Source organism: Mytilus galloprovincialis, chromosome 4 (assembly GCF_965363235.1).
Source record: "Mytilus galloprovincialis chromosome 4, xbMytGall1.hap1.1, whole genome shotgun sequence".
In the NCBI taxonomy this organism is placed as follows: domain Eukaryota; kingdom Metazoa; phylum Mollusca; class Bivalvia; order Mytilida; family Mytilidae; genus Mytilus; species Mytilus galloprovincialis.
Genome location: NC_134841.1, coordinates 94,830,623 through 94,843,981, shown reverse-complemented (window position 1 = coordinate 94,843,981; position 13,359 = coordinate 94,830,623). Strand labels below are relative to the sequence as shown.

Sequence of the window (13,359 nt, the reverse complement as noted above, 5' to 3'; positions counted from 1 at the left end):
GACCCAATGCTCTTCAACTTTGTACTAGTTTAGTTTTGTAACTTTTTTGATTTGAGTATCACTGATGAATCTTAAGTAGACGAAACGCGCGTCTGGCGTATGAAATTATAATCCTGGTACCGTTGATAACTATTTACACCACTGGGTCGATGCCACTGCTAGTGGACGTTTCGTCCCCGAGGGTTTCACAAATCCAGTAGTCAGCACTTCGGTATTGACATGAATATCAATTATATGGTCATTTTTATAAATTTCCTGTTTACAAAACTTTGAAATTTTCGTAAAACTAATGATTTTCTTATCCAAGGAAAAGATTACCTTAGCCGAATTTGGCACAACTTATTTGGAATTTTAGGTCGTCAATGCTCTTTAGCTTTGTACTGGTTTGGCTTTTCAAATATTTTGATTTGAGCGTCACTAATGAATCTTATGTAGACGAAACGCGCGTCTGGCGTATGAAATCATAATCCTGGTACCGTTGAAAACTGTGTCTTCATTATATGAATAGCAAGCACAATCCCTCCCGTTTGGGGTTTTGTATTATACCAAAATAACATATATGAGAAAAACATAACCCGTGTAATGCCAAAAACTGGTTTTAGAATAAATGTGTTTAATTCCGATGCAAAAACCCTATAAGTGAGTCAATATTAAAGCCAAAAAATGCAATCTTTAATTACCTGACAACTGTATCGTAACTATATCCCTTCTAAATAAATTTTTTGAAAGGTTTTGTTAGTTTCGAGGTGAATACTGACATTTTTGTGCTTTGTAAAGAATATTACCACAAACGATTAGATGTGAAATACCTGGACGTATAAGATGTCTGCATGTTGAGTTATATTTACGAATGATGTCCTTGTACCGTTGACAAAATTTAGTAAATGTTTTGACTAGTTTGTAATATCAAAAGTACTTGCGTATTTTTTTTTACAATAATGCATTTTTTCCTCGCTAAAATCTAATACGTTGTTACATGCATGTGCGAATCGTACAAGATGAGATATATAAACACCATAAAATTGTAAAAATGGAACGTCACCATCTAAAAAAGGATGATTTAAGATAGGAAATAAAAAATTATGTCTTTAATCATACATTTTTGTATTATTAAGCTTCCCGTTAATGATACAGATTTCAAGATCGAGGAAAGGACGGTGGTCATTGTTGGTATTAGCTTTGTTTAAAGCTAGTTCAACAAGATAATTTCTTTAGTATAAAAACTGAAGTTGTCATTATTTAAAGTCAATATATCCTCCAAATATCTAAGAGTATTGTTAAATTTTTGTATACGATTGTTCTTTGTCTTTTTAGTCACAAATTGTAATTCAGAACAATACAAAATCAGGTCCGCAATAAGTGGTGCACAATTAGCCCCCAATAAAATCTCGATAACTTGACGTCAAACTTAATCTCCAAAGCGAACAAAAATGTTATCTAGTAAAAAGTCAAGGGCATATAAAGAATTAAAGCATGTCCAATTGACAACAAAGAGTTTGAACATATGTATTCGCATTCTAACTTTTTAAATGGCCTTTTAATTGGACGTGTGAATTTTTTCTTAGGAAGAATATGAGACAAAACGTTATACAAGGTAGACAAGTCAAAACTTTGAACAGATTCAAAATCACCAATATATGCATGCAGTTTATCAAGTACTTCCAAAAGTAATTAATTCCACTATTCTCAATGGCCTTATTTGAATAATTGATTATCAGGTTTTGATTTGACCAGGTGTACTAGTAAGTATAATAGATAAGTTAGTAGTGGAAAATTGGCTTGAAGACAAAATAAATCTATATTTGTAAGGTGTTTTGTGTCGATTCGAAAGCCAGTACATAGTTGGGACTTTCATTGTATTTGGTTTTGCTGAAAAGAAGTAGCTAAAAGCTAATGTTTGTTACTTAAAATGGAGTCAGTTGGAATATTAAAGAATTCGTTATTTCATTTTGCAGAACGTCAATGTTAAATTTTTGTCAAACGTTAATAATATCATTAGCACCTTTATCAGCCGGGACAAAACAAATTCCTTGTCTAGAGTAAAATGTTGTATACGTAAATCAACTATGTTCATCACTGAATAAAAAAAGAGTCAAAAGATTTCATGTCAGCTTTTTCTAGTTTTGTTCATTGATTACAGTAAGTACGGATTAAGTCGTGAATGATATTACGACACTCATTCAAATTAATAATTGACCGGGGACGATATCTAGGTCCTTTTTTGAGGAGAGGAATGATCTTAACTATAGGTCACGAACGACGTTAAGGTCTACTGATAGTTACATCTTTACACATTTGGCTATTAATAAACCAATATTTCCGGGTAGATTTCCTGTAAACATAACAAATAAGAGCGAGTAGAGTATCATCAAAATACCCAGAAATTTGTTCATTAACAGAATGATCGTTAAAAATACTGACAATATTTACAAAATCAAAACCTTTATTGACATACTTGATTTTTATAAAATGTTTTTTTATGATTTTCGGGTCAGTCAATTTTTGGAAACAGTTTAGAATAACAATATGCGATTATAATTTGAACGATTTCATACTTAGGACTGCAATATGGAATGTTTAACAGACTGTTTTTATTTGTTAAGATAGAGATATACTAATGATAATTTTCAAGTATATTTAAAAGAGATGGGATTTTGGAAACTTTTTAATATTATTTAGTCTCTGGATCTTTATTTAAAAAACAGGAATATGACATCGATGAATTTGTAGTAGACAACATAAGTGTTATGGTTTAAGATGAGGGCTGTTTTCCATTTTATCGCAGGTAAAACCTTGTTGTCTCAGGCACTCGGGATGGCCAACCGGTTCACAAATACCTAAAAAATAAGAAAATAACATGATAGCTCACATGAACAATTTAATATTATGGACACTTCTGATTATTTTATCACACGGAATTAAGCGCATGTTACAATATTGCCATTCTGAAATAACTATCTGTTCATCATTTATTTTACTGGAAATTGTTTCAATATCAGCAAAACAACAATAAAAAAATAGCGTTCGTCTCGTGTATTTCTTTTTAGGGCACCTATGATCATTATCCCTATAATGTACTTTTTAATGATACAAAAATAGTGCTGAAAATTTGAGTGATATGTTATGAATATTTGCATCTAAGATGACGAAAAACCATAATACATTAGTTCACACAACTGACTTATCTTTATTTGTTTCATTCAATACGCCCGTTATCGAATGGCATGTAGCCTTTTACGAATCTAAATAACCTTGGGTAATCTTGTTGTTCCTACACCAAAATGAAAACGATGGTATGTCATAGGTTCAATTTTTATTGTTTGTGTCGTTTTTAACAAATCACAACGTTTTGTTGTACACTTGTAAAACTACAAATCAGAATTCAGTAGATTCTGAAACGAGGTCAATCAGCAAATTCCGGAAAATAAGCCTTAATAATATGTTAGCGGTAAAAAGCGTAACATATACTATAGAAAAAATTGTTGGCAAACAGGAAAAAATATTATGTAATGGAAATTATATTTCGAAAGTTTTATAAAAAAGCTTTTGTATATATACTTTCTGCTGAAGTATATGATAAAATGTGTTCAGCTTCTGCTTGAATACCACATTAAAAGATCACTATATTAAACTGTTAGTTTTCGTCATTGTTTTCTGCTCTTGGTCTTTGTTTGATATTAAGCTTCGGCTGATAATACATGCCATGTTATACTCTGATATAATAGTGAACGCATGAACTATTTGTCATCTCCGTTATAGGGCTACAAATGGCAATTGGAAGGGTCTTCATTAATATTATTGTTACTTTGGTGTATCTAAAAAAAAGGAGAGTCAAGGGTGAGGGTGTCGCGGAGGAATCAAACTTGATAAATCTTGACTTGTATTCTACCAAAATATCTTTAAAACTTTGAATTATAGAATTGAGAATTGAAACGGGGAATATAACATTATTTGTAATTTCATTTGGTATGACTGTTTAGACATTATTTTACGCATGTAACTGTTGAAGATTTAATGCCCATGAAATGGACACGTCAGACAAAGTTGATTTTTATGACGAATTAGACACGACATAAAGGTGACAGAAAGCACAATCTTTGTGGAATATCAATGTAAATGGAGGCAACAGTAGTATACCGCTGTTTGAAAGTCATAAATCGGTAGAGAAAAAAAACAAATCCGGGTTACAAACTAAAACCGAGGGAAACACATCAACGATAAAAGTGAACAAAAAAAAAAAAAAAAAAAAAAAAAAAAAAAAAAAAAACCAAACGACAATGCAACATACACGGAAACAGTGATATATTGTTGCCTCAAATTACTGAAGAATAAAGTCTTTTTTCCCTGGAGAAAATTCCCAAATTGAAAAAAAAAATGGCTTAAAATTATTTCCAAAAAGACAACTTTTTTCCCAAACAGTGCAGTCTCAGTAGTAATTGTGCATGAATACAAACTGAAAAACAATCGTTTAATCATTTTTCATGCCTAAAATGACTATATGTGCAGATTTGATGGTCTATTTAAGTATCTTCACTGACAAAAAAGGGGTCTTATTTAAAATGAGGGCTAACTTTTTGAGGAAAGGGCTGTAAATTGAAGTTCCAGTCATATTCATGGTTTATTATAAATTCGATAAAAATGACGCAAATTTTCCCAATTAAAAAGGGCAGAGGTAGTTTTGAAAAAAGCCAACATTATCACCGGGAAACACTATAACAAGAACATTCAAGACAGAGAAATACACAAATATATAATACAAATAGTACATTTCGACATGCTAACCACAGATAAAAAATACGTAAAACAACATAGGACAGCACAACAGAACTACGAACTGTCTTTCACACGACTAGATCAATGCTACAAAAGTGATGTCACATATAAATTTCTTAATATTTGCCACAGTTCAGGATCAGGTTTGGACAAATGTAACTATGTCATTTGATGTAAAAAAAAATAAAAAAAATTCAAGAATACTAATATAAAATTATGTTAGAAATAAGATAAATAATTGTATCATCTAGCTATGTCGGTATTTCTTCTCATTTAAAAATTAATTGTGTTCATATAGTTGATTTCAACTAAAATCTTATAAATGAACTGGGTGATTAATCTTTTAGTTGTGTTTTTACATAAGAATAGAAAATAAAAAAAAATGTACAACTACAACATGTTCATGTACAAACGATAAGACATTTAATTACATACGATTAGAATTACATAATACAACATCATATCTAATCATTTTCTGTGCTTTATTTTGTAATTCATTTGATTGTATAGCTCAAATTTTGGGCACCATGATTGGTTAATAAAAAAATTATCTATCTATCTAAATAGTTGTTGTGTGTCACTTTGGTCTCTTGTGGAGAGTTGTCTCACCGGCAATCATACCACATCTTCTGTATTTATACTTAGTTATGTAAGGATGTATTTAAGTGAGGTAAGGTAAAAATTAAGAAATTAAGAAATTAAAATTGATACTATAAGCTGGTAGAGCATCAATCAAGGATAAAGATAAGCTAAAAATATTGATAGGTCATGGACCTCCTTTTCGAGATATTTGAGGTTTAAAATATGGCGGGAAAAGGCTGACTCGGACTTTTACCTTATGTTTACATTGGTATTATTTGGGTCTCAAAACAAAAGAAAGAAAATCAAGAATCTTTTAAATTTTGGTAAATGACCATTCGTGAGCTATTAAGTTTTCTATGAAAATATAAATGGGTGTTATGGGGCAAAATATTTTACATTGTATTGTATGGAAAAACACCAAGGAGTTCGAACATTTGACACTAATTCAAAACCTCACCTAAGTACATCCTTAAGACACGGACACATCGCTTACATCAATCAATTCGTGATGGTGTTCATGACATTTATGGATTGTCATTTTTAATCTTCCCCCCTTATAATTTTTTGGAGCAGTTTCTACATAATGAGCACAATCCTGTATATGGATTCCGTACATTATGAACATGCACGAGAATAACGTATCAACTAAGATATGTTAACAAACTACGATAGGGCAGAGGGTATGTAAAAGAGGACGAAAGATACCAGATGTAACTGCTGAGAAATTGAAAATTGAAAATAGATCAATTGGGTAGTTGAAATCGTCCCGTTTGTCATAGATTTTATTGTGAAATTGTCCATACACAAATAAAACGGCATTCGTATGAATCAACTCGATGTATTAGTGTTCAAGCAATTAGTATTTCTATAATATGAAATAGCAAAACATTAATAATTTATTATCAAAAATAAGATCGTTCTTAGTCCATTTACATATGTTATTGATACGTTTATGTTTCCATGTGTATGCTTACCAGGATGGCTCATAGGTGTGTGAGATGGAGTTTGTCCTTCAAACCATACACAATCAGGATCTCCTAGTTCAGCCCCGTTTGTTTTATTGTCGCGATCTGAATCCATACGACAAAGGCTTAGGCTCCAAAAATTTGAAGCACTCGTAAAATCCTAAAAATAAAATAAAAATTGTATATTTTCCTATATTGTTCTGTTACACCACTCTCTCAAGTTAAGAGAGGGTTAGTGCATTCAAACAAGTTGAAAAACGCCACAATCTGTATGTGCCTGTTCAAAGTTTGGAGCCTGTAATTCCGTGGTTGTCTTTTGTTGCTGTATATTATATTTGTTTTCCGTTCATGATTTCGTACAAAAGTCATGCCGTTAGTTTTGTAGTTGAATTGTTTTACACTAATTATTTCCGGGCCTTTTATAGCTTCTCTATGGTGACCTATAGCTGTTATTGTGATCAGTTGACTCATTGTCATTTAAACCACGTCTTGCAAATTTTTGTTCTTCACTCGCCATGATTTGACTTCACGCTATTGGGAAATCGAGACAATACCGCTTGCACTGTGTCCAGCACTCTAAACCACTCGGCCATCTTAACTGAACTAACAATTCAGCTTTCAGTGGCCTTTCCTTGTCAGAAGAATCTACATTTGTAACACTGAATGATATACAAGTAATGAAGATGGATTTGATTGCAGATTAGCTTAATTGTCTATCGTAAAGGATCGTAAGATGCAGTCAGAGTAATAATTTAAGTACGTCTAAACAAACTCTATGACAGATTTATCCATTGGATGACCAGTGAAGGTGATAACTGCTGAAAACATATGATATTCATAAATACTCTAAATATCAGCACAACATTTGCAGTTTTAACATTGCCGTGTTATGGTGAATTTGTAAAATCAGGGAATTGTTCAATCCGTAAATTAGGGATTTTGTATCATCATTGAACTGATTCGTGATTTGTGAACTCTTTGATTTTGACTAGGGATTTTACAAAATCACTGAAATAATCAAAATCTTGTTTGCAGATTCCCTGGTTTAATTCATTGAATTTGTAAAAAAAGGTACTTCTTTTTTATTTTAGAATTCTAATGAAAAAGTCTACAACAGTTACCCTCAAAATGTTTGAGGTTAAATGAGCCTTATATACTGATATTAATGAGCAATTTACATCAAACAACTAAACAAACAATATGACTGAGGCGGATATGTATTTAAATCATGATCAAACTTACTCACAAAAAATATTATTCCCAGAATTTTCCGCATTTCATTTGGTCATGCTTACAGATATTGATTTGATGATTGGTATATATTTTATCATGACCAGTTACGGATTTATTTCGTATTTTGGTCCGGTCTAATGATGTATTGCAGACAATGGTAATTGGAATTAGAATATTCACTCAAATAATAAGTTTTCCTCAAATATTCTTGGTCATACTTGATATTTGTTACATAGTTTACACCATGACAAGTTATAGATTAAGTTAGAACTTTGGTCCAGTACAGTAAAAGAAATGTTAAGCCGGGCAATACTAACAGCTACAGTGCTTGTTTAAATTGTATTAAAAAAATACACATTTCTTATATCAAGATGCTGAATTCACTAGTAATTTAACGAAGAAGTTATATTTTACCAGAAGTTACGATGTTCTGAATTGTAAATCGATTAATGTCGTTTACGGATTAGAGTGCAACCTTTGAGGATTGGTATACGTCGGTGAAACGAAAGAAAGGCTAAACAAACGTATGTGCGGTCATAGATCAGACATTAACCTCAATGCTAACGACATTCTTCACCAGCATTTCAATCAGCCCGATCATTCCATCGTTTCTATAACAGTACGCATTAGAGAAAAAATATACCATAGTTCTAACAATCATTATCTTGCAACGCCTCTCCGTAGACAAAAAGAGGACTACTGGATTAAACAATTGGGAACTGCAACACCATATGGTTGCAATGACAAAATTGATGGTATAGGTATTCTATCTAGTCCTTCGTGTAGCTCGGTGAATGTGATGAATATGTTCAACTCTACTCCTCGACGTAGACGCAGTCATATCATGGTCATCGCCATTATACATCACCTAATCTGCATGATGTCTCTATTAATGACTTGCTGCCATTTATACAAAAACCGTAAGGTATTCATCACATTCGCACGAAGCCTTATTCATAATTACCCCTTTCAAAACTTCATTCTCTGTTCAATTTATGTTTGGAAACCAATGTTACAATCCCTCATTCAAACCAATACAAACTTACAGCTATAATTTCGGACATTGCAAGTCACAGACTTTTCAAGCTAGTCCGCATTTGAAATTGGAAAAGATGAAAACGAGAAAAGATCTTTTCTTAATCTTTCCTTTGCCAACAAAAGTCTCGATGGCGTCAACTTAGGCAACATCCTTCATAATAAATAAGTTCAATCGAAAATACCTCCTTATTTCAAAGACCACTCTGTACCAAACATTTCTTATACCTATACTAAACCTATTGCACCTACAATTTTCAATTACAATTTTTTTAGTTCCCAATTTACATATAATCCAGCTGGCCACGTTCTTACCAGTTTCTTTATTTTGATTTGTATCAACGACCTCACTGCCTTAATTCATTCGGAAAGAGTGTCTTTGTCTTCCCTCTCACGCTTAGCCCATTGTCTGGCATAATCCTTGACTGAATCCATAAAAATTTTAAAGTTGTATTTCCAATTGATGGATTTCGGCTCACGATATTTTGGACCTCTCAATAACACATTTCGTAGGGAAGTGTTATTAATAAGGTATCAGAATTAAGAAACTGAATGCGTCTATCAATGCCCATGCTACGTCAATCTTTAAAGACCCTAATGTTTCAAAACACTTATCCTACCGTCATGACAAATATGTTGTTGTCCCCGCAGATAAAGCCCCAAATAACATCGTTTTTGTGTGTAAAACTCATTACATTAACTGCTTGATAAACGAATTAGGTATTGACAATTAACTTGGAAACCCAAAATATACCCCCACAACACTTACCAAAGAGGAAATCCTGGAAAATCATGGATCTGTTCTATGTTACTTTGGAATTTCAACTAATAATGATGAAATGGATCTCCAATCACTGTATTGAATACCTTAACTGCATAAGTGTCCTTACAAACAACGGTATATTGCTGGGTCTTCCAAGTGCTCCACGAAACCTCTTTCAAAATTATTATCTATTTTATCAGCAATCAAAGACGGGCTTCAAAGTTATTGTGAAACTGCCTATTCTAGGATGGCGTGAATCAGATGTGGATACTTAAAAATTCCAAAGATCTTTTAGAGTAAATACAATCTAACGCTCTTTCATCCTGTAATAGTATTCAAACATTTGACTTTTCTACACTTTATACAAGTATTCCTCATTCCAAACTAAAAGATAAATTGAAAGAGTTGGTATTGCTTTGTTTCATAAAAAGGAATGGCCAACGAAGATACAAGTATCTTGTCTTGGGAAGGGATAAATCCTACTTTGTATAGGATCACTCAAACAATTTTTTTTCTGAAACTGATATTATCAAGATGCATGATTTCTTGATTGACAACATATTTGTTACGTTCGGAGGACGTGTTACTCAACAGATTATCGGCATTTCAAGTGGAACGAATTGTGCCCTCTTCTTGTCGACTTGTTTCTTTATTATTATGAGGCTGACTTCATACAGGAACTTCTTAGGAAAAAAAGATAAGAAGTTAGCCATATCCTTTATCTCTACTTTCCGCTATATAGATTATGTTCTTTCACTGAATAATTCAAAATTTTGTGAATATGTCAAATGCATCTATCCCATTGGGCTAGAGATAAAGGATACATCAGATACAGTTAAGTCGGTCTCATATCTTGACTCACATCTAGAAATTGACAATGAGGGTCGATTGAAAACAAAACTTTACGACAAAAGAGATGATTTCAGCTTTCCAAATGTTCCATTTCTAAGTAGTAACATTCCAGCAGCACCTGCATACAGTGTATATATCTCCCAATTGATACGATATTCCCGTGCTTGCATTTCCTATCATGATTTTTCTTGATAGAGGGTTGTTGCTCACATGGAAGCTATTAAATCAAGAGTTCCAAATGGTGAAGTTGAAATCATCTCTTCGTCAATTTTACGACGCCATCACGAGTTGGTTGACCATTATGGAATAACCGTTTCACAGATGATATCAGATATGTTCCTTACGTCGTAACAAATATACCCTTCCCTATTCACGAATGTGACCTACCGAATTGGACTATTTACCGGATTTGTAATAACATAAGTAATACGACGGGTGCCATATGTGGAGCAGGATCTGCCTTTTTGTGGGGGTTCGTGTTGCTTAGTCTTTAGTTTTCTATTTTATGTCTTGTGTACTATAATTTGTCTGTATGTCTTTCTATTTTTTAGCCATGGCGTTGTAAGTTTATTTTCAATCTATAAGTTTGACTGTTTCGGATATGTTCCTTACGTCGTAACTACAATCCCCTTCCCTTTTATGAATGTGACCTACCGAATGAGACTATTTCCCGGATTTGTTGTAACATAAGCAACACGACGGGTGCCACATGTGGAGCAGGATCTGCTTACCCTTCCGGAGCACCTGAGATCACCCCTACTTTTTGGTGGGGTTCGTGTTGTTTATTCTTTAGTTTGCTATGTTGTGTCATGTGTACTATTGTTTGTCTGTTTGTCCTTTTCCTTTTTACCCATGGCGTTGTCAGTTTATTTTTGATTTATGAGTTTGACTGTCCCTCTGGTATCTATTGTCCCTCTTTTATTTCAACTTGTAATCAGGGATTTTACAAAATCCCTAGCAATATTTTTAGTGATTTTGTAGGAAATCATTCTTTTGTTTTATTCATTAATGCCTTTATGGACACTTTCCTTAACTTTCCTATCTCCAAACTTTAAGTCAGTTTATTTTCACGATTTGACTCTCCCTCTGGTATCTTTCGCCCCTCTTGTATAGCCCTTAACCAACCACAATGCTGTCTATAATAGTGATGGTAAGGCTTTTAATTCAGCTTGGGCGTGACACGTGTATTGTTTCTGATAGTTTGTACGTTGCAAGGCGAGAGCTACAAAAGCAATCGAGTTGAGATGACAAATGATAATCTGTTTATCGCTGTTTTACCTATATCGAAATGGTCAATTTCATTAGCAACGCCACGTGGCTCCTTAGTTTCTAGCGATAATTTTCGATCTCAAGCAAGTAGCATGATATGAAAAATTTTCACAAAAAAGATCAAAAAAAAAAAATGAATAAAATAAATCCGATATTTTACTTCGCTGTGTGAACATGTTTGATCAGATACGATAAACAATCAATCAAGCATACTAAAGAAAAAAGTATGTTCTCAAATTCGACGTCAGATGTGTTTTTCTTCAAACATGTCCGGCAAAATTTTCTAAGGTGTTATAGCAGTCAATAACCAATGTATGCAGATAATGATCCGAGGGATAATGTTATAAGCAAACAACACGTTTTTAAATTTAGCGCGTCCGAAGCTTAGGGATTTAAAGGGACAAAAAAGACCTCATATTTCATTTTCTGTGATTTCTATTTATCTTAAAAGAAATAAAACCTCGCTTAACCTAGTCACGTCATCAGTTAAATTCTGTTACATACATTTAAATACAAAACTAGATTGTCTTTAATTACAAGCAGACACTGCCAAATCTATCTGTATTCAAGATAATTGCTTACATTGAAAACCATTAAAAACATATCATGCCTACGTATAGCTTTTTTGAATAAAACTTTCAACAGGAACATCAAACCCACCCAAAAAAATCAAAACGACAATATTAGTTCTTTAACTCGTTATCTATTGCAATCTGTCATAAAATTGAGCAATAAATCACTTTTCGCTTGATTGTGTGATTGGTCCTAGCATATCATGTTGTCACAGTTAGATGTATATAAGAATACATCTGAAAACCTTATTTTTCACCATTGACATTTCTCTATGTTTATGCAAATTGCTTTGATACATACGATTTCATTTGGTTATTTACCCAAATCCATTAAAGAGTGATAACTAATGTAAACATATGTTTTGCCATTGTTAAACAGCTTTAAGCAATAATTTTCATTTACATTAAATTCAAGTAAAACGTTATGCTCTAGTAAATGTATAAAAAGTGAAAAACAAAAATACTGAGCTCCGAGGAACATTCAAAACGGAAAGTCTATAATCAAATGGCCAAAATCAAAAGCTCAAGCACACCAAAAACGAATAGACAACAACTGTCATATACCTGACTTGGTACAGGCATTTTCTTATTCAGAAAATGGTGGATTAAACCTTTTACCTTTAAAAAAAATCCCCAATAATGTGAAGAAGTAATGCCATGGAAAAAAACATTTTACAATTTCTAATTTAAGATTGAAAAACTCACCCGACCAAACTTGTTTTTGATAAGTGTATGATGGAATGGGTTGTAGTGTCCAACTGCATTCCATACTCCGGGGGATACACACGGATTTGGAACACTATATCCATTCGGAATGTAATCTCTGTAACTTGGTTTACAGGAATAAATCTGGATAGTAACCAGTATAACTATAACGCACGTCCACATTGTATATTGTCTGTAAGTAGAAAGGCCTTATCTATCGTACCTAGACGGTTCTTACGTATGTCTTTATCTTTTGACATGCATTGATCAGTTGTCGAAGGAAAGGGAATTTTTTTTGGGAAAAACCCAAGCCTAGATTTTAAATTTATCAACCACTCTGTAATTCTATTGGATATAATAATATTGCTTATTAGGCCAATTATTCTTTTTAATAAAAGATGAATAATCTGAACTTCATTTGTCGAGATTGTACATAGCAATAAAGATAATCTTGAACTACTAGTGTATGTTCTGTTGCGATATACATAGGGTTCTGTCTGTTTTCTAGACCATATCTATATTTCTACAAATTCTTAACTTTTGTAACTGTATAATTTTGTCGTCTAATCACTTATACTAAAGGCAACCCCCAGTATTCATCTCCTCATGA

The 13,359-nt window shown here is 32.8% G+C and overlaps 1 protein-coding gene across 1 annotated transcript; it reads right to left on the bottom strand.

The window, feature by feature from the left end:
* Positions 1–2,647: 2,647 nt before the first annotated feature.
* Positions 2,648–13,021, bottom strand: LOC143073457 (temptin-like). The gene is made up of 3 exons (XM_076249018.1): positions 12,750–13,021; positions 6,330–6,480; positions 2,648–2,837 (listed from the first exon to the last, which is right to left on the bottom strand). Exons 1-3 carry the CDS (start codon positions 12,930–12,932, stop codon positions 2,746–2,748), a joined length of 426 nt encoding a protein of 141 aa, XP_076105133.1. The 5' UTR covers positions 12,933–13,021; the 3' UTR covers positions 2,648–2,745.
* Between the last annotated feature and the right edge of the window lie 338 nt (positions 13,022–13,359).

What these genes read in the sequence shown, in the direction of transcription:
- LOC143073457 (XM_076249018.1), bottom strand. Translation starts at nt 12,932, where the DNA reads ATGTGGACGTGCGTTATAGTTATACTGGTTACTATCCAGATTTATTCC. An exon ending in TCAAAAACAAGTTTGGTCGG is followed by an intron (nt 6,481 to 12,749) that starts GTGAGTTTTTCA and finishes TTTTATTTTTAG; the next exon opens with GATTTTACGAGTGCTTCAAA. An exon ending in CACACCTATGAGCCATCCTG is followed by an intron (nt 2,838 to 6,329) that starts GTAAGCATACAC and finishes CTTATTTTTTAG; the next exon opens with GTATTTGTGAACCGGTTGGC.